General features: G+C 42.0%; 1 protein-coding gene across 8 annotated transcripts in view; it reads right to left on the minus strand.

The window, feature by feature from the left end:
- FAM135A (family with sequence similarity 135 member A) overlaps positions 1–27,169 on the minus strand; it is a 177,707-nt gene that overhangs the window by 92,949 nt on the left and 57,589 nt on the right. For 5 of the 8 annotated variants that reach the window (XM_077487410.1, XM_077487412.1, XM_077487405.1 and 2 more), the window contains 2 exons: positions 20,556–20,669; positions 5,114–5,193 (listed from right to left, as the gene is read on the minus strand). In XM_077487410.1, coding sequence (XP_077343536.1) covers positions 5,114–5,193; positions 20,556–20,653 — 178 coding nt within the window. In that variant the 5' untranslated portion in view covers positions 20,654–20,669. Of the gene's footprint in view, positions 1–5,113; positions 5,194–20,555; positions 20,670–23,833; positions 23,946–27,169 lie in introns of all 8 variants that reach the window. The other 3 variants (XM_077487406.1, XM_077487411.1, XM_077487413.1) reach the window with 2 other exon arrangements.

Below are 27,169 nucleotides of genomic sequence, written 5' to 3' on the forward strand. Positions count from 1 at the left end.
TGCTGTTACCGGCAGCTACCGTGGGAGTGACGTCATCGCGGCTCCAGCCAATCACAGCGCCGGAGCCCACGATACCTGAAAATAACTCCGGGAGCATTGATGCCAGGCAGAGATCAAAGGTATTTCCATAATGAGCTAGTATGCTATGCATACTAGCTCATTATACCTTTGTCTTGCATTTTTTTTTTTTTTTTCGTGGGCTTGCAAACACTTTAACCACTTAATAACCGGCCTATAGCCGATTAACGGCTATAGGTCGGTTTGCTATCTCTGAGAGGCCGTTAATTAACGGCCTCCCGGAGAATCGTCCGTGCGCGCCCCCTGGGGCGCGCACGCCGGAACATCCGTGCTCGCCGAGTTCACGGGACCCGGCGCAACACGGATCGCGGTAAAGGACCAATGGCAGCGGTCCTTTACCACGTGATCGCTCCGTCCAATGACGGAGCGATCACAAATGTAAACAATTCGGCTTGCCGGGTCAAGCTAAGGTCATCAGTCTCCTCTCCTCACACCGATGCAGCGTGAGAGGAGAGGAGAACATTCCAGTGAAACTAAAAAATAACCGTGAGTGCCCAGCAGTGCCCAAATAGTGCCACAACAGTGCCAGAACAGTGCCAGACCAGTGCCAGACCAGTGCCATCTATCACCTGTGCCACATCTGTGCCACCTGTGCGACCTGTGCCACCTTTGCCACCTCTGTGCCACCTCTGTGCCACCTCTGTGCCACCTCTGTGCCAGCAGAGCCACCCCAGTGCCACCCCAGTGCATACCAGTGCCACTACAGTGCATACCAGTGCCATACCAGTGCCACACCAGTGCCACACCAGTGCCACCTGTGCCCATCAGTGCCACCTGTGCCCATCAGTGCCACCTGTGCCCATCAGTGCCATCTGTGCCCATCAGTGCTCATCTGCGCCACTGCAGTGCCACATCAGTGCCGTCTGTGCCCACCAGTGCCGCCTGTGCCCACCAGTGCCGCCTGTGCCCACCAGTGCCGCCTGTGTGCTAATCAGTGCCACCAGAGCCACACCAGTGCCACCAAAGTCACTATAGTGCCCATCAGTGCCACCTGCGCCCATCAGTGCCACCTGCGCCCATCAGTGCCACCTGTGCCACTGCAGTGCCCCATCAGTGCCGCCTGTGTCCATCAGTGGCGCCTGTGTCCATCAGTGCCCACCTGTGCCCATCAGTGCCCACCTGTGCCGCCTGTGTCCATCAGTGCCCACCTGTGCCGCCTGTGCCACGACAGTGCTCTGCAGTGCAGCCTCACCAGCCACAAGAATGGCAAAAAAATATTTTACTAGTGAGGAAGCCTACAAGCTTCTAGGAGGTATTAGATGTGTAATTTATGCTCCTAGAACGCCTGAAGTTGCTACTTCAATGTTGGACTTGTGTATGTGGCCAGGCTGTGTAAAAGTCTAACACATGTGGTATCACCGTACTCAGGAGGAGCAGCAGAATGTATTTTGGGGTTTCATTTGTGGAATGTATATGCCGTGTGAGAGAAATAGCCTGGTAAAATGACAATTTGGTGTGAAAAAAAATTAAAATAAAAAAAATCTTTATTTTGCAAAGAATTGTGGGAAAAAATTACAACTTCAAAAAACTAACCGTGCCACGTACTAAATACCTTGGAATGTCTACTTTCCAAAAAGGGGTCATTTGGGGGGTTTTTGTACTTTACTGGCTTGTTAGGGTCTCCAGAAATGAGATAGACTGTCAGTACATCAGCTGTGATCAAATTGATACATTTTCAGTGATTGGCACCATAGCTTGTAGACCCTATAACTTTCACGCAGAATAAATAATATCCACTAATTTGGGTTATTTTTACTAAAGACATTTAGCAGTATACATTTTTGGCCAAATTTATGAAGAAAAATTACTTATTTGCAAAAAAATTTAATAGAAATGAAGAAAAATGCTTTTTTTTACAAAATTTTCGGTATTTTTTCATTAATAGCACAAAAAATAAAAAACGCAGAGGTGATCAAATACCACCAAAAGAAAGCTCTATTTGTGGGAAAAAAAGGACGAAAATTTCAGATGGGTACAGTGTTGCATGACTGAGTAATTGTCATTCAAATTGTGAGAGCACTGAAAGCTGAAAATTGGTCTGGTTATTAAGGGTGTTTAAGTGCCCAGTGGTCAAGTGGTTAAAGCAATACTAAATCCAAAAGTAAACATTACCTTGCAGCTTACCAATTCTTAGATTTGGCGGCTGCATTAGTTGTCTTTTTTGGCTCTCTTTTCTTTATTTTTACCTAGTGATCCTGTCAGTAAGGTTGGGTTCACATATATGCGAATTGGATGAGTTTTAAACCACATCCAATTCGCATTACATATGAATGTGACCGGCTCTCAATTGAGCTGGTTCACACATGTCTGGGGCACAGTTTAAAAAAACTTTCATTTTGTTTTGGGGTCTGGTTCAGGAGCGAATTCAGGCAAAAGAGAACAAGAGAACAAGCTGTCTAGCTGTAGTAGTTAGAGCAATGAGACAAACCAACACTGGACTGGGGTGCTTACAATGATAAGCTTTTATGTAAAACCTCTATCCAAAAAGTTAAAAACTGCTTGCTTAACGGATTATAAAGAGGTACCTGGAATTTGGCCAAAATTTGTTAGTGTATCTAAATCTGCTAGTACATCTAACACTCCCTGCCCCTCAGACAGACAACATTGTTGTCCAAAGGTGTCCCTGTGCTTCTTTATCCAGAGTGGGTATACTATTACCAGAGGCATGTTACTGGCCAGATCACCAGATGAAAACAGAGGGGGAAAACACAATAAAAGAAAACTAATGCAGCCACCATATTTGATTGGTAAGCTGCAAGGTATTACATTTTTTGCTTTGGGTTCAATACTGCTTTAAACCTCAGAGCTGCAAAACTGCAGGGTTTTAAAGCCTTGTGACTTTACAAGGTAGCAGAAGGTTACACAGATTCAGTTTGTGGTGAACAACATACAAGTAAATCTACCAGAAAAGAAAACCTTCATCAATCAACAACTGCGTGTTATTGGGTTCATATCAAAGACACATGTGATAAGGTGAGTTTTGATCACATTTGAAGCAATCAATTGATTTTGAAAGGATCATTTAAAATTTTTCTTTCCCCAATACATTTTTGACCTAGCATTTAGGTTCATGCAAGCATATTTAGAGCCCATTTAGACCTATCTATTCCAGTGCATTAATGTGCATTGCATTAAAAGCCGTCTAGTCAAATGAACAAGCTGCCAATTCACCAGAACAGACCAAAAATTTAACAGCACACCAGTAGTGCATTGTGGTGTGCTGCAATGCCTAAAATTTCTAGGTGCATTGTATTTTCATTGAAAATAAATTGTAGCGGATTACGTTATTGCTTGCCCAGCACTGCTAGGGTCTGAATGGGCCCTTACCATTTGTGGTGCAATGAACTATTGCTTCAGATTGGGTTCACACCAATGTGCTTTGAATGCGGGTTTCCCCGCATCCAATACACATGGCAGGAGATTGTGACTGGCTTTCCATGGAGCCGGTTCACATGTCTCCGCTGTGGCTCTGCTGCGAATTTGCACAGGGGTCCTGTGTGTCTTTTGGTCCGTTTCAGGTCTGAATTCAGCCCAACAGGGACGCACCAGACCCCTGCTGTGAGCCGCATGTGACAATAGTGTGAACCCTGCCTTAGACATTGCCTCAAAGTAAACAGACAGCCAAAAGTCCCTCAAGTTCATAGGATACCAATGCCCTCAGGAATACGTTTAGGGAACAAAAGGGCATTAGCAGGCACTTTACAGGTTTAGAGTAAACCTGTCAGTATAGAAAATAAAGATCTCACTGCCAAACACTTTTCAGAATGCTACCACCCTGGTTATCATATTGATATTTTGGTATTAATGCTTTCAGTTACTTACCTGGAACAAGCATTGAGATAAAGAATGTTGTTGACATTTTTTAAAAATGTACAAGATGGTCATTCCAGGTTGGACTTTTAAAGTAAAGCCAGACATAGCCAAGCAACCAGCATTTCATAAAGAGCAGTAATGGCAGCCCCAATAATTCTTTACTGACAGATTCCCCTTTAAATTGGATATACTGGACTTACAAAATACCTGTGCTTTTCCTATGTAGGGCAAAGCAACAAGATTACTTGAAGATCACCCCCAGCTGCCCAGAGCTTACCCAGGGCTAAAGACTCTCTGACCCCATGTGACATCTCTGGGTGCCTGAACAGTTATTTGCTGATCACTAGCACGGTCTTATGGGAGGAAGGAGAAGGAGACAAATGTACCATCATACTCAAATGTACTTGGTACTTCACATTGCTTCTCTGGGCAAATAGAGCAACAAGTGAGCAAAAGGGAAAGGTATGAGCAAACTGCAGTGGTCAGCTTTAAAATTAACATGTTGCTTATCCCTGCATCAGAATGACACAGGGTCAATTTAAATGTATGGCAGGCTTACTTTATTGTAAACACAGACAAATTAAAGCAGAAGTAAACTGCGGCATTTAAAAAACAAATCCCTGCAAGGTAATAGCATAATGTGCTAGTATGCATCACATACGAAGATAGTATGAAATGCTTGCCTTAGAAAGAAGCCCTCCATCGGTATATTATCACCGCTGACAGGGCTTCTATCTTCACCCAGTCTTCCTTCTGGGTCCATGGGCTCTGGCCACTTAAATGGCCAAGATGCAATGACATCACTCCCACAAACGCGTGAGGGAGTCACAGCACAGCGCTGAAGGAACAGCACGGGTATGCCATTCCTTCAGAGTGCATGCACCGATGACGTCACCGGCTGCCAAGCGATTGAATATCTCCTAAACGGTGCTTACAATAAAACTCAAAGCCAACTTTACTACCACTTTACATTTTAAAATATCATAAAGAACACTAGAGGGCATAACAGGCTGTTATCAGTGTGATAAAACGCTTAAAATAGCAATGTCATATTTTAATACTCCCCCTCTCTGAATTACTGCCAGAGCAAGAACTGCATTTAAAGCATTATACTGTAAACAAGGGAAGAAAGACTTTTTTTGTTTTACTACAGCGACTAAAATTGTAGATTTCTACAACCAAACGTTAATGGGCAATAGTGCTGACATCATGATTCACATACCTGTGACACGCAAAAGGCTTGCTTCAATTTTGTGCGGATTACGGGGAGGGATTTTCATGGAAGCTCGAAGCTGATAAAATCTAAACAGGGACAAAAAAAAAGAGGCATCAATAGAATTTTTATTTCCCGAATAGCAGGAGCACATACTCTGGTAAGGGTTGGTTCATGGTACAACCCCATGGTTAGCGAAGTACCCAATCCCCACAAAGAGCTATGAAACTTGTGCAGTTAAATGTTATTATTTCAATGCATGTCAAATAATAAAAAATACACCAGCTAACAATAGAAAACATCGCAAACCCTGCTTTGTAAAGGTAAAACAGGACTGGTCATTCTCGGAGTGAAAACTGAGCCTTGGCAGTTACTTGCTTCTAAATTCAAAGCTGCATTAAGGTGGATTAGCTAGTCATACCATGGGTAGCAAATTGTTAGAAAAAAAAAAACTATTGGATTCTTAACAATCTGTCAAACGTGCATGCAATAGCGCCATCATTGCTTCAGTGATTATCAACATATCGATCACTAACGTAATCAAATTTTTCCTCGATCGATTACACAATCCGGGGGTTACATTTTAACAAGCACATGCACGGTCTACTTTTTTCAAACTGTTTGATTCCACTACTAATGTTTAGAAAATCTATCGTTTAGGCAAAAAAAAAAAAAAAATCCAAAATGATGGTTCATTTTTTTTCTTTGCCATAAAAATCGAAATTAGCCCACTAACGTTTTGACAAAGCTTGAGTGTATCGAATGCTTTTTTAGGGCTGTTACCGATCAAAATTAGTCGCTTAATCGATTAACAAAAAAGATCGATTAATCGAACACAAAAATTTTAATCAATTATAACACACATACAGATCCAACTACTTTTAGCTGATCTCCTTGCATTGCAACTCTGCATTAGTCAGTGGTAAATGTGCTATACACTATATACAATCACCCGACACTAGTTAGTTTCCACAATCCATGACTTTACAGTTCACACAAATACGTTTTTAATTCAAACTGTAGCACTGACGCAAGTCATTTTTTTTCTATAATCCCTCCACCTCCGGTCTAACTAATCACTCTCACCTTATGACATGGACCCCTGTGGAAACAGGTGGTCATCAAGCGGGTATCAAAAGGGTTAACACGGACCATAAACTTCTCTGACCTCTCCTTAGATCTCAGCAAGGACACCAGATCATGGGTAGAAAGAAAAGATCTAAGTGCTCACCCCTTAAGTACAAGATTTACATTTTGTGTTCAAACACAAACTACTCACATAAAGATGATAAAAACACAGCATATAAAGCCGACAATCATGTTAGTTCCGTAGGGCAGCAGTGGGTGACTCCATGCATAGCTCCTCCCCCGTACGCGTTACGTTCAATCAGAACTTCAACTTCACCGGACTCCTCCCCCCTTCCCTTCGTTAGAAGACGGAGGCACTTGAGGAAGGTAGGACAGAACTCCCTAAGACCCGGTAAGCCAGCAGAGAGACGGAGTACTGATCAAAATAATTTTGATCAATCAAAAAAATTAATCGATTAATCGAGGAATTAAATCTTTAATTTCCACAGCCCTACTTTTTTTTTTTTATATATATAATTTTCTGGCCATGTATGGCCAGCTTTCGTTATTGCAGATCTCCTGGTCTGCTGTATATGTCATGCCTATGAAGTCAATTTCTATCCTCTTGGATCAGGGATGCCCAACCGGTGGCCCGCAGAGCCTTCCGATGTGGCCTGTGACCTCCTGCTCTGGGATGGAATAGAATACTGTTATTAATAGTAAGTTTATTACTAAAATCACAGTGTATATATGGGCATATCTGTTCTGCAGTGGTTACTGGGCTGCTTTCAAACTGATCCACAGGTGCAGAGCAGTGCACCTGAGGGTTACCTGCACTGAGCCATAGGCCCCTTTCACACGGTCAGGCCGACCCAATTGGACCCTCCATTCACGTCTAAGGAGTAGCAGATGTAAATGGATTTGTGTTCATTTACAAATGCCTACCTCCAATCCGATCTGCAAAAAAAAAAAGAAAAGAAAAAAGTAGATTGGCTCTATAGAGTAGAGTGGGCTGCCATGCACCCGCTCCGCCCATTGTGGCCTGCGATCGGTTACCAAGTCGCTTAGGTGGCCCTTGCTCTTCAAAAGGTTGGGCACCCCCGTCTTAGATTTAAGTATAAGAAGAGTCATGAAAAGGGTCTTTTTTATTTTTATTTTTTTAATGTGATCATGATGCAAGGTATTTTCCTTCTTTAATGGATCTCACAAATGTTTAATATTGGTCAGCTTTTCAACATGTTTTTGAAAATGACAGTTTGACAGATAAGGGAATAACCGTGATCCCAGATCTACTTTACAAAGATGTGGAAATTCAGAGCCACAATGACATTTCTCAGAATTTTGCTCAGATGGAGGTGGGTTAGTCCACAACATCAGTGCAACTTTGTATCTAATGCATTATTATTCTGAAAATTGATTCCTCTCAACCGCATTTGGACCCCTTTCACACTGGGGCGCTTTGCAGGTGTTACAGCGTTAAAAATAGCGCCCGCAAAGCGCCCTGAAACAGCGACTGCTTTGTCTCAAATGTAAAAGCCCAGAGGGCTTTCACACAGGAGAAATGCGCTAACAGGACAGTAAATAAAAAGTCCAGCTAGCAGAATCTTTGGAGCGGTGAAGGAGCAGTGTGTATACCGCTCCTTCACCACTCCTGCCCTTTGAAATAAATAGGGTAGCGCGGCTATACTGCCGGCAAAGCACCCCTGCAGAGGCACTTTGCTGTAGTTTTTAACCCTTTCTCGGCCGCTAGCGGGGGGTAAAACCACCCCGCTGGCGGCCGAATAGATTTGCAAATCCGATGGTAAAACGCTATTTTTTACCGCTTTACCGCCAACGCACCTCCCGCCCCAGTGTGAAAGGGGCCTTATAGAGTCTGTTTACACTGCCTTGTCATGACCAACAGATCCATAGTTGGTTACGTCAAGATCCACTCCATTACCTATTTTATGTTAGACATAGCCAAACACATAATATATTGCAGCTTACCAACCCCTAGATGTGGTGGCTGCATTATTTTACCCCCTGTGTATTCACCTGGTGATCTAGCCAGTAACACACCTCCTGTATTAGAATGACCCCACTCTGGGTGAATGAGTACAGGGGGCACCTTAGGACAGCAGCATTGTTAATCTGAGGGAGGGAAGTGTTAGATGCACTATTTAAATACAAAGAATACAAATTGAAGCTAAACTCCAAACATCTCTCGGTCCAATAATTATACCTCCATAGGACTGATACAGAAATTGCCGGCAATAATTAACTTTTAGGAAACATATGAAGACTTGTGTAAATGGACATACTGTCATTTAGCACACTGGAAAATCTGTCAGTCAGTTTTTCTCCTAAAAAAATAAAATAAAAAATCTTGCCATACATAGGAGATCAAGAGGTTCCAGTAGTTCTGCCAAGACAGAATATCATTCCAGCTAAAGAAAAGCATTAGCCCTTGTTCACACTGCTGCGGCTTCAAAGTCACGCGACTTTGAATATGGCATCCCTGCGTGACTTCATCACTGCTTGCATCCGATTTCTTTATTAATTACATTTTTATTGAAAGATCAAAAATGGAAACACAGTGCATCAGACAGAGTCATTGGCATTAGATAAAAGTTATCACTTATAAGACATGGAAAAACCGTGAAGTTGAATTGAAGAGACAAAAATATAAGTTACTTCTAGCTTACAGTATGTAACAGTCTATGAGGACAATAAAGCATATGCAGACACACACAGTCATTTGCAGGATTATAAAAACGGGGTATCCCAGTGTTCCCATTTTTTGTTACATATATGCTTAGTATCATACAAGGTGTGGTGAATGCGTACTGAGAGTTTTATCATTTCCATTCTGGCCAACACTTGTGACCATGAAAGAGCTGAGGTGCGCCAATGTAGTGCGGTAACCCAGTGGATGGCCATAAAAAGCGTATAAACCAGTCTTTCACATGGGAATATCAGGGATAGATGTAAAACAAAGGCACATTTAGAATAAAGTTTTGTGGGTGTCATATACCATCTGGTGTGAAGCTTGACAGCTGTCTCGTGCATTGACAATGACCTTGTGTTTTTGAAGATGTTTGTCACCATCTCTTCCCATTCGGGGAGCTCAAAAGTGTGAACTATATCTCTCTCCCTGCCAAGCAGGGAGACTTAACAGACTCATTGAGAAAGCAATAGATGTTTGATATGACACCTTTATCTCTGGATGAACACTCAAAGGAGGTGTTCAAATTGGGTGCTATGCATGTGGGATTCTAAGGTGCTTCTGCTGTGGAAAAAGTGCCTGATTTGCATGCATCAAAATTGTTCAGAGAGGGCTATATTGTGTTCCGATTGGAGTTGGGGGAAAGTTTTAAAGTGAGGGCCCGATTTGAAGAATTGAAATGTTGTTGCACCAGCCATGCTCCACAGAAAAAAAGCGATCTCTGCTACTGAAGGCTGGGAGGAAATCTGGATCACATTATGAAGGTGTATAGGAGGGAGAGGGGAAAAATTAATTTAAACTTGCTACTGTAAAGGGATCACAAATATAAGGATTGATATACAATAGTATTAAGTGACGTAACTTAGCTAGGTCTTATGGATCTGGACAATAATAATCCAGATAGAAGGAAGGGGCGTATTGAACATGTTCCAATGCTAGCCAAGGGATGTCTGTGGTAGGGGTGTGCCACTGGGCTGTTTGAGAAAGTCTAGCCACAAAATAATAACACTACAGGTCCAAGAGACCAAGATCACAGAGGGATTTGGCTCTGTACAGTAGGGATCTGTGAAATTGTGTTTTTTTGGAGTGCCATATGAACTTATTTACATCTCTTTGAAGGGATTGAAGGGAAATATAAATGGGGAAGGCTCTACAAAAAAAGAAGAGTATTTTAGGCAAAATGGCCATTTTTTTTATGGCTGTGACCCTGCCCAGGAGATAAATATGATATTTGTCCCAAATCTTCAAAAGGGCTTTAATATAAGAGACTATAGGATGGTAATTAGCCTTGAACAAGGCTTGAAAAGGTGGGAGTGACCTGTATCCCTAGATAGCAAAATGCTTGTGTGCACCATGTGAATGAAAAGTGATGCTTCAAAAGAGGTCCCAAGGTAATTTGGTATATTTGTTGGCATAGTGGAGCATTTAGCCAGAATAACACCCAGGAATGAGATAGTATAGAATTATTCTAATAGGGAGGCCAGGTTGGGTAAAGCAATAAGGTGATTTATTAAGAATAAGAGGACATTGTCTGCGTAGAGACCGATTTTGAATTTACTGGGGCCTGTACAATATAATATCCCTTAATGTATATATTTTCCGAGATTGCTCTGGATAAGGGTTCTATTGCCAAGGAAAATGGGGGGTGAAAGGAACCCCAGCCTAGTGCCCTTTTTCAACAGGAAAAATTGGGAATTATTTCTGGCTAATTTGATACGGGTCTGAGGATCCTGGTACAGAGCATGAAAGCCTTGGAGAAAGTCACCTGTGATACCAAACCTAGGTAATAAGTGGCCTAGGTATGACCAGCTAACTCTGTCAAATGCCTTGTAGATACAGTACATACAATTTCTTTAACCAAGATCAATGCAAGTTGTGTTGAAGTCGCACCAAAGTAGTTCAGGTTTCAGTTTTTCTAAAGCCCCATACACACTATCAGATTATCTGCTGAGTTTTTCCTTCAGATTTACCAAAAGCATGTAGTAGAAGGGCCTGCCTGATTGCACACACATTGAAACTCCTAAGGTTTGTCCTCATATTATATGGTTTTGGTAAATCTGAAGGAAAAACTCAGCAGATAATCTGATAGTTCAATTGCCAGTAATGGGATGTGACTGTGAGCCAGAGCTTAGTCAGCACAAACAAAAAAATTCGGCTAACTTCAGATTAGTTGGAACCTGTCAGATTTTTACTTCCTACTGATCACTAGGACAGGCAGAAAACTGATTTTTTCCAACCATGACACAGACCACAACAAAATCAAACTTGTTTAAAATAGAGGGAGGAAAGGGTTTGAATTCCTGTCAATTTGTCACATTCTTTGTGGTCACTGAGGCAAGTTAGAAGTCTCCAAATTAGCAAAACAGCATGGAGAACTGTTCTAACTTTTCACCATTAAGCCTGGGTTCACACTGATGCGGTGCGATTTTACAAGCGACTTGGAGTGCCAGTGCAGTGCAATTTTGCGGTGCGATTTGTACTTTTCAGATGCGTTTCTCACAAGTTATAGAGCTTAAAAATTGCACCAAACTCACACTCTTTAGAATTGCAACACATCTATGTACAGTAAACAGCCTCCATAGGAAGAAATGCTTTCTACAAATGACATGCGAATCTATGCGTTCTGGAAGTCCCCAGAACCACATTAGTGTAAACCAGTACTAAGACCACATATGCACACTGTATTCTTTTGACGCCTTTTCTCCTTACAGGAAAAAACTTGGAAAAGGCATGTGGAATGTGTTAACAAGTGTAAACGCATTGAAATGCATAAAAAAAAAAATGCATGCAGAAACACATTTGTACCGCATGTTTGTGTGGTGTGAACTGGCCCTAAAGCTATTAGGTAATTTACCTCTTCAGTATGGGTGTACAGACCTTTTAAAAAGGTCAGTGTGGGCTTCAACAGATGCAGGAACCCATTGGTGGTGAGCTTGCATACACTGGCCAGGATACAGGCTAATATCTTTTTATTTTACAGAGTTTTCGTTTTTGCCAGCTATAGTAAGTAATGCACTTAAAATGCCTACCAGTCTGCCTTGTAGGAGCAACAAGTTATATGCTAGCACTGGACATTTGCAAATAATTATTTTTGTATTTAGTGTGATAGAATTGCAAATTACACTGAAGGTATAAAGAGAAGGATAGGGAGAAAAGCGGAGTTGACTTTAGAAACTGCAATTTAACCACTATAGTGGTTACAACATTAACAGCACATTTTTAGCAATACTTCATTACAGGTTCTCTTTAATTACTGCCTGTCTTGTTGAAAGTCAAACATTCTCTTTGCGGAAGGCTCTGCTAGCTCTATCAAGCATTACTAGCTTTACCTTCTATTGATATTGTGCCTTCCTCCAGCTACATAATCTGACAGCAACCAAGCAATAAAGAGGCACTCGTGCATAGAACATGTAATTAGTAGATACACAATCTCTCTGCAGGAAACAAAAAGATTGCAAGCAGCAATGAGGAAAAAAAATATATATATATTGTTGAAATTTCAAAAGAAAAAGAATGTATTCACGCTAGAGCTTTACAAAAACAATTAAATGTCTTCACAATGGGCATGTATATAGGCATCTGTTACCATGTAAGAAACAGATCTGGAACTATGAAACTATGATAATCACTTCTTCCACATAGATTCCAACCTTTTCATATTTACAAGCTACACCTTTAACAAAGCACCCCAGTATCCTTATGATTTCATTCTACCATGAAATGTAAAGTAATCATTTCTAAAAGGTAGACGCTGACCCCCATTGACCTGCATTTGATACAAAGCTATTTTCATTACTAGTAGTTACATACATTATATGAAAATCTGGTTTCCCCTCCGAATAGGAAATCTTTCAACAGAGAAAAAATAATAATTGACACTACCACTGCTGACCTTCTGTAAATGTTGCCTACTTGTTATGCTGATCCTCTGGCTTTAATACTTTAAGTGACTAACTCATTATGAGTGCGCAGCTCAGTTCTGATATCATTTTTTGTGACCAGGGAGGATTAGAACTAAGCCATGGAGGAAAGAGGTGGCCTTGGTTGTCTTACTGCGGTATATGGCTTCTAATAAAGTTTAAAGGGATGGGTTATGTCAGGTCGCCTTGAGGCAAGGTGACAGATGCACACCGAAGGGATCAGGAGTGCACCGCAAGGTTGTGGACCCTAAGGCTGACTGCTGCGGACGGGAGACAGATCCCACCGAGGTTAGAGCGCAAGATTCCCTGGGGTGCGGAGTCTAAGAGCCAGCAGGTGTTCACCAGAGCCTCTAGTGGTGAGGATGGACTTGGCTGCAACTGGCTCCAGGTCGCGACCCCCAGGGTCCCCCAGCTCGCACCCACAGTAGGCAACAGGACGACAGGGATAGTGAGGGATAAAGCCAAGGTCAGGGCCAGAAGCAGACAGGAATAGTCAGGGACACGCCAATAGGTCAGGATCACAGGCAAACAGGGATAGTCAAGGACACGCCAAAGACAGTAACAGAACAACAGAAGAGCACACGGCAGGTAACAGGAAGCTAACACACAAAGGTTGATCAGCAGGGTTGGCCTGCAGTGCACAGGTTAATATAGAGCTCTCTGATAGGAGCTAGGGTGGAGTCATGCCAGAGGATGGATACAAAAGCAGTCAGGTGAGGGTCGGCTGGTCTCTAGAGATGAACACATGGAAACAGGTAAGCAAACTATTGCAAAACCATGACAGGTTACTTTATACTAAAAGCACACCTGACCATTAACATTACACTATGAATTCAGACAGAGGGATCCTTTCTTCCCTCCATGTTAATGGGTGGAACTCTCCTACAACAAACACTGTTGAACTCGGACTTCATGTTATAACCGCTTCACTATGCTTCATTGTGTAAATTCAGCCATGGCCAATGCTCTCAATGCAATTTTACAATCCTAAGGCTGCTTGCACACTGAAAGCACTGGCCATTAGCGGTTAAGAGGAACTAGTTTTTGCACTTTTTCACCTCTTTTCGGACAAAAGGAGGTTAAAAACTCCAGTATTGCAGATCTTTCCAAAGCGCTTTTCAGGCACTTTATTCATTGCAATGGGCAGGGTCTTTTTGGGAGCACTGGATACAACGCTTCAGGACTTTTCCGAACGTCCAGCAAGTGCACTACCCGGGTGTGAAAGCACCCATTGTAATGAATGGGAGGCAGTTTTCAGGTGCTTTACAGGGGCCATTTGTATTTGCCTTAAAATCCTATGTACCTAGTCACAGTTATGCTTGTGTGTATTGCATTTTGAAAAGTCCTGAATTCAGCATCTTTTGCCCAAAACATACACAAAAAAATCCATCTTCCATAGAAATGCATCAAAAACACACCAACAAGCCCTTGCACTAAATAGCTGATGGCAGATCAAATGGAGATTGTACATATAGTGATATCTATGGTGACCTTAACAACTTTAAGACCCGGACTTTTATGACACTTTTTGTTTACATGTAAAAAACTGTATTTTTTTTGCTAGAAAATGACTTTGAACCCCTCCAACATTATTATTTTTTTTTTTTTTAAAGCAGAGCCCCTAGAGAAAAAAACATTGTGTGTTGCAGTGTCACACGGTATTTGCACAGTGGTTTTTCAAATGCAACTTTTTTGGGGAAAAAATAAACTTTTTTTGAATTTTAATGCACCAAAAATGTAATACCCAACGGCTTGGTAAAATATAAAAGGGAATTTAAATATCCCCAGTGATAGCAATAGGCAGTGACCGGTATTCTTTACTGAGAGATCTGGGGTCTATTAGACCCCAGATCTCTCCTCTCTCTTTAAAAAGAATCATACCAAGACCGTTATGTTCTTTTTTTCAAACCACTAAAGTTTTGTTTACAACTGCAAAACCAGAAGCGATGAACGCTCCATCACTTCGTTTTCTATATCATAGAAATGATCGGAGCCATTCCAGTCTCTGATTGGCTCTGTGGTCAGCTGGCAAAAAATAGGAGAGCCAGAAAGAGCCATGTAAGGCAGTGGGGGGGGGGGGGGGGGGGTGACGCTCCCGCTGCTTATAAAACCAATCCAACAGCAAATCTATGATGCAAGGAAGGTTTTTTTACTTATTTTTTATAATTTCTTCAGTTGCTTCCTGGTTTCTAGCCTAGGCCAAAATGATCGTTTCCATACTAGACATCTTTACGCCTTTTTTTTGTTCTTTTATCTGGAGCAGGGAGGAGGGGCTTTCTCACCTTGCGGCCTGCATGTCTGCGCTAAGGGCAGATTTATTCCAGGAAGCAAATGCTACATGAATCATCTGCCCTTACTCAAGATGGCCATGGCCATAAATGCAAGGGGGTGTTTTTCAAAGTGATTTCTCAACAAAATAAATCATGGAGACATAGATGGATGATTGAGATTGCTATAAAATATTAAAGATGAATTAAAGTGGAGTTCCACCCAAACTTCCACTTTTTGGAATCCTCCTCTCCTCCGGTGTCACATTTGGCACCTTTCAGGGGGGAGGAGGGAGCAGACATCTGTCGAATACAGGTATTTGCTCCCACTTCCTGGCATAGATCACGACGGCGTTTGCTGTGACCTACGCCACTTCCGATGCCTACTCTGTCCTCCCCCTCTGTATTCTGGGAGACGCACGAGTCCCAGAACATAGCAGGGACCAGCGAGGATGTGAAGCACGACTCGTGCATGCGCGGTAGGGAACTAGGAAGTGAAGTGAAGCTTCACTTCCTTATTCCCTTACCAAGGATGACAGCAGCATCAGCCGAGAGCCAACGGACAGATCAGCTACTGACATTGCGGGCTCCCTGGACAGGTAAGTGTCCATATATTAAAAGACAGCAGCTGCAGTATTTGTAGCTGCTGGCTTCTAATATTTTTTTCTTTTGATGGACCTCCGCTTTAAGTAGCGTTTTCAGTGTGTGGTGCTCAGATGCAGTTAAGTTTTGCTTTGCGGTTCCCGGGTCAATGTGGGTATTTTAAGGTCTAGCTAAGCAATTTACCTTAGTCATTAGCAGAACATAAATTTCCATGTGCTACAAATCAGAGGACTACTAACCAGTGGTTAAATCAGTCTCCATAGTAAAATATTTCATATGTAAATTAGCTCTAAAATTACTAGGTCTTAGATGCAACAAACATTTTCTGTACTGGCAGTTTAACACCCCCCCCTCCTCCTCCAAAACACACGCACAAAATATCTTCCACATCACTGGTATCAAAAAGCTACATGACAGGAAAGGCAAGTTAGAATAGGTTAGGGTACACCATGATAGAGGTTTGCAAGGATCCCATCAAGTCATACCCAGTCTGATTAGGGAATGGGAATTTGTAATATCTACCACTCTTAGTCTAATCTCACAGAAAACATGATTTTACTTGATAGGCTGTACTGCCCTGTGTTTGTTTTTTGCAACTTAACACCTTTAGTGACATTTAACAGTTGTTCTATAATTTAAACTGACAGCCTGTAGTAGCAGATGAGGAAACATTCTGTAAATGAATAATTGAATAAGTCAGATAACTGCACATACTGTAGTATAGCAATCTACAGTGCTGCTGTTTTTGTACCTTTATATTAGCCAGGTGCACATCTGGAAAACTGCTAAATCATACAGATATAAAAAAAATTAAAAATAAAAATACATAAAAGCCAAGCAACCTGCTGAAGAAATTCATCCAGTCCTGACACGTACACAGCTCTGCCACAGAAAAGCTATGTCTGGCAGAGGCAGGGACCCGATTACACATCGCTGCACTTTTAATTATAGGTTCCCTGTGCAGCATACCTGATGGACTCCTTGTGCTACTTCCCCCTCCTTTTTTTTGCTCTGCTGTGCTGTAAGCTGCATTAGACTAAGGGCTAGTTTACATTTGCTTCAAAACATGGCTTCGGACAGGCTTTGCTAAAGCTCTCTGAATGCCAGTCAAAGCTCCTGTCACTAAATAAAACGATTAGCTTACAGTCCTGTTTACACCTTGCTTTTGCTTGGTGCTTCAATGAGGCTTCGATGAGGCTTTGGTAGAGCTTTGTGGGGCTTCGAGCAAGCTTCAAAGAAGCTTTGCCACAGACTTCTATGGAGGCTTTGAAGACGCTTTAAAGCACCACTAAAACTACATGGGGTATAATTTGTGAAACAAAGCAAAAGCAAGTGTAAACAGGACTGTAAGTTAAACATTTTATTTAGTGACAGCGTTCAGAGAGCTTTACCAAAGCCTTGTTTTGAAGTAAGCATAAGCTAGCCGTTAATGTGTGTTGAAGCCGAAGCATGTGTAAATGAGCTTCAATACAGAGGCTGTCCATAGATTATGCAATTTTCTTAACTTAAACCATGCATTGAAGGAAAGACAATTTCTTTATTCCCCCATCAACACAGTGAGCATTGATGGGGGAATTCCTCCTGCTGTGCTACTGTATTCTGACAGCGGGAGTTTTCCCAGCCATCAGAATACAATGATCACTGCTGGAGGCTACAGCATTCAGTAGTGATTGTACGAAAAAAAAAACTGTTAGGCTGGTTGTACAGAAGTCAATCAATAGATCCACTTCAGTACAATCAGCCTGCAAATAGATTGATCAAAATTAGCCGAATTTCAGTCTATTGCCAGCTTAAGTCAAATTCAAGTGCAAATTCAACACTGTTTGCATTCAAAAAATGCATTTCAGAGGGAATAACGATTACAGAGATACAGTGTGCCTTGCCAGGAGTTCAGCTTTAGGAGCGAGAGCATACTTAAAGGAGAATGTCACCCAAAAGTGAAAGTTCCCTTTAAGACCCCCCCTCCTCTGCCACATTTGGCACGTCATTCTTTTTTTTTGTTGTTGGGGGCAACCATCCGAATTGGTGTGACACCAACTTTGCGGCGCCGTACCGATTCCCAAAAGTAGTTTCTCTACTACTTTTGGCAACTTCGGGGTGCGATTTGTATAGACCTCTGTGCAGCAACACGCACAGATGTCTCTGAAATTGCCCCTGAAGTCGGGACTGACATGCGGGTATGAAATTGCGTGAGTTCAGCTGAACTCACATGATTTCAATCCCACTGTCAGGGAGAACCTAGGCTAAATCAGCAAGCTGAGAGTATTTCTAGCTACCGATATAGTGCAGTAAATTTTTATTGTCTGGGTTTGTTAATTTTTATAGTAAACACTATGCTTTCAGCCCCCCTATATGACAGTACAGCTTTGCGAACCCTGCTTTCTCCCCCCCCCCCCCAATAAGGTTACTGTTGGAACAGGAAAAGGTGTGTATGGAGCTGAAGAATGGCCACAAGATGGAGCCCAAATAATAGAATCACACAAGCCAGAAGGGTTTTCTATAAACGTGGTAGAACTATGTGGATTTTTTTATGCCCACTGCTTAGGAAACAGGTGTCTTATCTGAGGCTATGCCAGATGCACATGTTGTATTGCTTCTGAAATCAGGAAAGCACTGGACTGATAGCACTACAAAATGTGGACCTCAAGATATTCACCAGTTTACTAAGTTATATTAGTAAGACTCGAATGGTATCACCTCGCTGGTCTTCATTGATCCAAACAGGATTTATTCCTCAGATGTCCACAGACACAAAAAACTTTCAAAGCCGTTTCAGCCATCTTCAAATTGAACAACTTAACCCGGGCCACAGAGCAGAAACGTCAATATAAAAAGAACCCACCTTTGATTCAGTTGACTGGTATTATGTTATGGAAGAAGGTATTAAAATGTAAGGGTTTTGTGCCAATTTTCCCAACATGGATATCACTACAATATACCATTCCAAAAGTTGCACTTAAGATAGGCATGTCTCTCGCACCCTTTTTTGATATTCATCAGGGAACAAGATAGGGATGCCCTCTATCCCCGGGTCTTTTTCTGCTTATGGTGGAAACTATAGCAGTAGCCCTGCATACCCCCCTCCCTGATGCTGAGGGTCTATGTGTATGCAACATAGAAGAGGGAATGGCTCTCTATGCTGATAACCTTCTCAATTTCTCCTCCATGATCCAGGACCTTCATTGCAAGCAGTCTAACACATTCTTAAAGTGATGGCAAATATTTTTTTTAAAACTATCTAAAAAAAAGAAAAGAATGTGTTATATTTACCTGCTCTATGCAATTGTGCTTGCACAGGCTTAATTCTAAACCACATCTAATCTCACACACACAGATTGCTGCTCAGCCCCACGCTCACTTGTCAATGGGGAGGGGGATGGGGATCTGCACCTAAAAAAGGTTTTCTACCTTAGAATCCATTGAGGTAAACCATTAACCATCACAACATCTTTAATCAATTCACGCTCTACTATATCTATCCTGATAGATCCAAAGGCGAGGGTAGCATTGGCCGCATATGTTCCCCTCCAATGGGTTATCAAGATTAGATATTTCCCCCTGGGGAAGAACGGAGTGAACACCGATGATTGCTCACCTCTCATCTCCGCTCTAAGCAGGGAGCATACTGTCTCCAGGCTCTCTGCTCTGTGCCCCCCATGCTCACTGGAGCACTGGACTGTGGAGGCGGCGGAAGGGCTGTGTCAGGCTCTCAGCAGATCACTGAGAGGCTGGGCCAGGTGCTGGTCCAGGCTTCTGGGTGGATCCCGACAGAATACAAGGATATACAAATACTTGTGAGCTATGCAAAAGTACTTTTCACAAGTTGCAGGGACATAAAAGTGATACTAAAATCTTTTGTTTCAAAATAATAGACTTATACTACCTACTCTGAGCAGTGGTTTTGCACAGAACTGCCCAAATCCTCCTCTTCTCAGGTCCCTCTTCAGAGCTCCTGGCTCCTCCCTCCTGCCCTCACAGCAAGCAGCTCAGTGTATCCATTCAGACACTGAGCCGCGGCCCCGCCCCCTCTCTCCCCTCATTGGTTTACTTTGACAGCAGCAGGAGCCAATGGCACTTCGTTGCTGTCTCAGCCAATGAGGAGGGTGATTACTGGACAGACGATTCTCTTGCGCAACATCACTGGACTGAAAGGGAGCTCAGGTAAGTACTGGGGGGCTGCTGCACACAGAAGGTTTTTTATCTTAATACAGAGCATGCATTAAGATAAAAAAACTTTTTACAACCACTTTAAAAAGTTTAATAATTTAGATTCACTTTCTTTTTCCAAGAAAGGGAACACTGCACATTTGCCAAAGGGAGACAAACTTGTCAAGTGTTCTGAAGGGCAGCAAATATTACAAACAGGAGTAAGGGCCAGTTCCCATTGCTGCGATGTCAGACAGACGTTGCATGTGGTTCGCACTGCACTGCTGTGTAAATCCCATGCGACATCTGTGTGATGCGAATTCAGCCATACAAATTGTATGGCTGAATTCGCATTGCAACTGGATAAAACTCGCACAGGACCCTTCTTTTTACCTACTTTAATAAGCATGCAGAATATATAAAGGTCAGAGGGCCTTACCTACATAATTGCTTTGGAATAGTGGGCCACTGAAGCCAGAGGTCCAGGAATACAACAAGGTAAGCAGCATTTGCAGACTAAGAATCCAGCAAATACTGCCTCCATTACTCTCTTAAGAAAAAATTCCTTTAATTGAAAATCATACCTAAAAAGCAGCAGTGTGCAGTACTGGAGTTTCGTGACTACTTGTGAGAGCCTGCTGATACTTGAATATATATTGAGAAGCAGCAGTGTTCTTTAGCTTGGAATGTACAATGTAAAATGAAGTACAGCATGCATTTTCAAGCAACATAAGAAAACTCACCCTCTTTGAAATAAATCCACATTGTAAAATTTCTGGAGCTCCACTGAAAATTCCACCGTGGCCTGAACATCACTCATTTTGATTGCAGATTCAGACATCAAAATACTCTAATTACTAAAAAAAAAGAAAAGAAAAAAAAAAAGAGAAGAAGATTAACCAAACTGCCTAAAAGCTCAAAGGCATCCAACAAGGAATTTTAAATGACTTTATGATTTGATGCATACAGAAGTGGTCTACAACCTATGGGAAACAAAATCAGAAGCTTTTTTTGTCTTTATACTGAGGCATGGTTGGCGGAATAGTGAATGGTATATATACGTCACCTAGGTTTCCCCATGTACACATGGTGAAGGGTTCCAGAATTTAATGCTGATGTGAAGAAAACAAACTTCTTTGTTTTGTCAGAATCCCTAATAAGTTCTGTTTTGGTTCCTTTGCAGAACTTTGAGTAGAATAAAACCTTCATTCCTAGGTCAATATCTTACTTGGTAGCCAGAAATCAAAACCAAATCTAAAAACTCAAAACCATAAATGTACATGAATACATTTTATACCTTACTGTAATGTTGTTCTTGGGTGTAGTTAACCTTTACCTGCTAATATATCTTCAAGTACTTCAATTTTTATCTCTTATTTTTTTACTCCCTCTATGGCAGTGACCTCCAAACTGTGACCCGTGGGCCAGATGTGGTCCTTTGCCTGTCTTTATCAAGCCCTTAAGGCACTATTCCCGTCGTTAATTTGAGGCATTATTCCTAGTGACACCAACAATGAGGCACATTCTTTCCATTAACACCAATGGTGGGGGCATACATCCTTCTGCTGATAGAGCAAAATTGTTCCAAAATGTAGAATACCAAGGATGAAGCATTATTACTTCCACTGGCACCAACAATGGGGCACAATTCCTCCCACTGACACAAAAGAAGAAGCACCATTCCTTCTACTCACACCAATGATGGGGCCCTATTCCTTCCACTGACACCAAAGTTGGGGCCATAGGTGATGCGCAGCCTATTGCATTAGGGTGTGTACCCCCAAAGCACAAACACACATGCCTTTCTCCGCAGCCTCTGCTGCACTGGACAGTGAATGAAAGGGAAGTGCTCTGTGCTGAATAGCTTGCTGTTCATTCACAAACTGAAGCATAGTAAACACTGTTAACCATGCTTTAGTTATGAATGAACACAGTGAGTGAGTGTATTCACTGTGTTCATTTAGAAAATAAAACCACTGGTAAATTACAAATCCTGAAACATCCCCCACAGCAGCAAGGTGGGGGGGGGGGGGGGTAAGAAGGTAGAAAGGGAAGAAGCCAGCAGCGCTGCAGGGTGGGGGAGCAACACAGGGGGAAGCCAATGAAGGGACACTATTCTTTTCACTGGCACCAATGATGGGGCACTATTCCTCTCATCCATGCCAATGAGGCATTTTTTCTCCTCCTATTGGCCATGGACACTATGTATTTTCATTTTTTTTTTACGTTCACTGATCATCAAGCGACCAGGCCTTTTCTACTCTCAGTGGCAACAGTCTGGCACGCCTATAGTCTGAAGGACAATAAACTGGCATTTTGTGTAGAAAGTTTGGAGACCCCTGCTCAATTCGAATAAAAATGTTTTAACCTCAGTTCTCCATGTACCTGAAAGTGAATTTGACCTTGCCTAAAATGTTTCAAAGTAACAGCATTTTCTGGGGCTTACTAACACATTTGTTTTTAAATAGATTCTTTCTAAGACCCCTTTCACACGGAGGCGTTTTACAGGCACTATAGCACTAAAAATAGCGCCTGCAAAGCGCCTGTAAAGCACTTCTCCTTTCGCTCCAATCTCTCACACTGGAGCGGTGCCCTGACAGGACGCTGAAAAAAGTACTGCAAGCAGCATCTTTGAGGTGCTGTAGGAGCGCCCCTGTCCATTAAAATCAAAGGGCGGCAGAGATTTGCAGGAGCTTTTAACCCCGCTAGCAGCCGGAAAACGCTGCAAAAACGACAGTAAAGCGGCGCTTAAAATAGCAGCGCTTTACCATCGACGCCACATGGATGCCATGCGATTGCAATGCGGTGCAGGAAACGCACATTATTCACTGCTTTTCCCACATTGCATCAATGTGAAGGCAAGGCTCAGGGTTTATATGGGGAGATTTTGTGCAGTGCTTTACAAAAATAAAAAGGCAAATAGTACAGTTACAATATAATTCAATACAAGAGGATTCAGGAGGGCCCTGCTTGTTATAGCTGGAAATCTAAACGATCACATAAAACAAAAGAAAGAAAAAAAGGCAAGCATATCTACGTCTACCAAGCATCTGTGGAACCTGGTATCTGTGACAATTTTTCCTGTTGGATTTATTTACCGGTAGTGGTATTTAGGTAAATATTACAGACTCATAATTGCAAACGCTATAATTCAATATAGTTGAACCTGTCAAACAAGCAAGGCAAGGTGGGACGAATGAGGGCAACGTCGGAAAGAAAGGATTCTTCCATATGTACTGAAGCAAAGTACTAACCAATCTTTCAGGAAAGTCTCACTACATGGTAATACTAGGTTGTTATGTTACAATTACACTGCCTTACTGCATTATTTTTAGCATTTCGATTTAGGCAATGCAAATCAATTTTTATAAAACATAAAAAAACAAAACAAAACAAAAAAAAAAAAAACAACGGAAAATGTACCATCTGTTTTCAGGCTGTATAATAGCATATCAGATTGAAAAACACCATTAAAAACGGGCCAGGGCTTTTGTAATATATGAATATTGTTGATCATATACAATGAAGCAAGTGACCAGCTTCTCTGCAGCTCAAGATGTTCTGTAACCACATACACAATAGAATGAATTAGGACTTGCTCTCTCCGTCAGGCTAACAATAGTGTCCTAAACATTAATCAACAGGAATACCCATGAAGCTACAATCCCTGTGAAAAACAATAGAACAGATGGGCACGTGTCTTAAATGAAAAATAAAAACTAAAAAACGAAATGAAAAGCCTATATCTGGAATATTTTTAATTCAAGGAAAAAACACAACGGCGTTCTTATTCATTTTTAAAAAAATGAATAGAAGTCTTTTTTAAATACATTTTGTAAACTAACATATTTGCAAGAGCAGTCGCCAATGACAAAACATCTACTTACATTAAAATGTTAAACTACGGGCCCAATTTGGATGTCTAGGTCCCCAAATGACCAAATGAGTTCTATAGTCCTATCAAGAGACATAGGTAAAAGGCTAAGTACACCTTTTGGAGCATATTACAAGTTGCACTTACGATTTACTGCCACTGATGCCAGAAAAATGTTCTATTCTTGCCGGCCACAGTCCGGCTGCCTAAAGTCTGAAGGACAGTAAACTAGCCCTTTGTTTAGAATGTTTGGAGCCCCCTGATATAGAGCAAACATATAAAAATGTATTACTTTATGGTAAATGTGTCAATAACAAAATTATGCACTTAGAAAAAATACACTTTACTTCCTACTACCAATAGTAATGATGGAGAGCAGTGCCTGGCTTTCCTGGTGCTCATCTATGATGAACATTTTTTTACATGACATAGTGCAGAGTCAAGAGCCCAGGATGAGGGTGCCTAGGCATAACAATGATTATTGTCAGGACATTCTGGTTGCAAAGGAAATGTTTACAACCAACATGGAAACTGGCAAGGCGAGTTTTAAAGCAACCCTTTCAGTCTCTTAAAAAAAACATCCCGTAGAAAGCTCTACTCAATATTTGAATTACCCAAAAAAAATTTTTGGGTAAAATATAAAAAGGAGCACACCTGCTCTTTTATAAACCACTTTCCTCAGTTTACAATCATGTTATTTATAACTCATCATGGCACCAAGACTTATCTATTGTTTTAGAAGTGGGGAACAACCGATGGTTACTTACCGATAACGTTGTTTCTACAAAACCTTCTAGGATGGCAACACGTGAGAGACGATAGGCTCCTCCCTACAGGAAACACAATCACATCACAGCTGTTTATAAGGCCCCACCTTACCCCTTGTCCTTCAGTAGTTGTAAAGCAGTACTCCCAACTGACTGACAAGGGTTATTCCAACATTTGGGCACTTACTACCTAGTGTGTACATACTTTTCCACCCGTAACAGGGTGAGTAGTAGGCCTGCCGTCCTGGAAGGTTTCATAGAAACACCATTATTGGTAAGTAGTCATTGGTTTTGTCACCTTCCAGGACGGCAACACATGAGAGGACAATAAAGAAATTCACAGGCCTACTTTAGGGTGGGACTACTGCATGTAACACTTTTTTGACCAAAGGCTAGGTCTTGCTGAGATAGGACCGCCACATGGTAGTGCTTCAGGAAAGGGTCTTAACTGGACCAGGTGGCTGCGCTACAAATTTGCTCCCAGGGGGCTCCTGCTTTTTCAGCCCAGGAGGTTGCTAGGGCTTTAGTTGAATGGGCTTTCAACTTTTTTCTGGTGCAGGTATGCCTGAGCTTTCATAAGCTATAGTAATGGCTTGCCTAATCCACCTAGAGACTAAAGATTTTGAAGCTTGGAGTCCCTTTCTAGGTCCAGAGAAGAGGATTAAAAGATGATTACAGCTCCTAAATTATTTTATCCTCTGTAGATAAGTAAACAGGCATCTCCTGACATCTAAACAGTGAAATTTATTTTCCCCTTCATTCTTAGGGTTCTCACAAAAGGATGGTAAGGTTATTACCAGAGTCCTATGGAAAGCTAAATACACCTTAGGCAGATAGTCCCAGCTTTTTCTTGCCTGCTGCCACCTGTGCTGTCTTTCCATCCTCCTTGTCCATGAGGGGGGCTCCGACAGACTTTTAGCTCTTTACAGCTCACTGAGCCCTGCTGTGAGCAGGAATGCCTCAGTATCCTCAGCCACACGGGGTTGGCATCTCCTCCACGCTTTGAAACCACTTCCTGGGTTGTATTTGGGCTTGCTCCACCTCTTCCTGTAGTGACAGGAAGTTTTAGCCTGAGAGTGAGGCTTGGAGTGCACCGAGTCCTCTCCTTGGTGCTTAGATCGTTTGGATTCCGGCAAAATGGCACCTGCTACACCAGGGACAAGACCAAGGAGACTCGAGCTGCTGAGGGAATGCAAAGGTGAGGTATTTGAAATGCCCAAACCACCTGCACAAATGCCATTTTGGGGGTGACCTGTGAGAAGCTCTGAGGTGGCAGGCAAGTGTTGCCCTCACCGGCATTTCTACACCTGGCTCACAGGGGTACCATTCGACTCTTTCTTCTGGTCAGAGAAAACACAAAAGTTTTGCTGTGGGAGAAACACAATCAATACTGAGGGACAAGGGGTAAGGTGGGGCCTTATAAACAGCTGTGATTTGATTGTGTTTCCTGTAGGGAGGAGCCTATCATCTCTAATGTGTTGCCGTCCTGGAAGGTGAGGTGAGAAAAAGGCTATACCCACTCTTCTGAAGATGAATGGGAAGATGCGGTGACTCAGTATACCAAACTGATAGCTGCAGGGGTTAAAATTAGTCTTGATTTAATCTTCTAAATGGGATATCTTATTCTCCTCAGAGGCTGCACCACATCAACCCAGCCCTTTCCTGCACTTTGTAACAAAATGTCAAAGTACCAACGGTACCTTTGATCACAAGGTGTGCAGTTGACCTCAGGTTTCCGACTATTGGAAGCAAATCATGAACAGGTTGGCTAAGATGCTAAATTTAAATTGTAATTATGACACCTTTCCAATTCAAAAAGATGCTACTAGTTTCTTATGCATTCTACTACACTAGAAGGGAAATTCTCCTTAAGTTGAAACTTTCCTGTCCGCTAGAGTTGCACGATTCTGGCTAAAATGAGGGAAAAAAAAAAAAAAAAAAAAAAAAATCGGGCTAACTTTACTGTTTTTTTAATTAATAGAAATGTATTTTTTCCCCAAAAATTGTATTTGATAGGCTGCTGCGCAAATACAGTGTGACATAAAATATTGCAACGATCGTCATTTTATTCTCTAGGGGAGTGATGGTGAACCTCGGCACCCCAGATGTTTTGGAATTACATTTCCCATGATGTGCAAGCACTCTGCAGTGTAGAGAACTTTTCTGCACTTGTTACATAGAATCGGGAAGTGTGTTGTAGAATCACGATTTCAATTCTTTACGGTTAATTGTGCATCTTTACTGTAGAGATCAGAGAGAGAGAGGGAGAGAGAGATTTAATATAATGTAGTGCATCCTGGGAGGTGGAGGATCAAGGACACAAATTGTGCAGCAGGCTGCTGGTGGAATGATATGTTGCAGTGCCGGGGATGCAGAGTCAATGCCACCTTCTGGTCTGTAAAAACGCCACTGTCAAATCTGGCGTTGTTGCCTAGTAACCAGAATTGTTGAGCCCTGGACAGAGAGCAGGAGGAGACAAGCTCTCATTATATGTGTCAATGAGAGGCCGCTGGCCATACCCTACTATACCCCATTTAAAGTAACAGAATGGGGAAGATTTACTAAAACTGGAGCACTAACAGTCTGGCCCAGCTTTACATGGGAGCCAATCACCTTTTATCCTAAGTTTGTTTAATTAAGCTTAGCAATAAAACCTGGAAACTGATTGGTTTTTCTGCACAGCTGCACCAGATTTTGCACTCTTCAGTCTTAGTAA

Source organism: Lithobates pipiens, unplaced genomic scaffold (assembly GCF_037356315.1).
Source record: "Lithobates pipiens isolate NorthernLeopardFrog02 unplaced genomic scaffold, aLitPip1_a1.2 Scaffold_18, whole genome shotgun sequence".
NCBI lineage: Eukaryota > Metazoa > Chordata > Amphibia > Anura > Ranidae > Lithobates > Lithobates pipiens.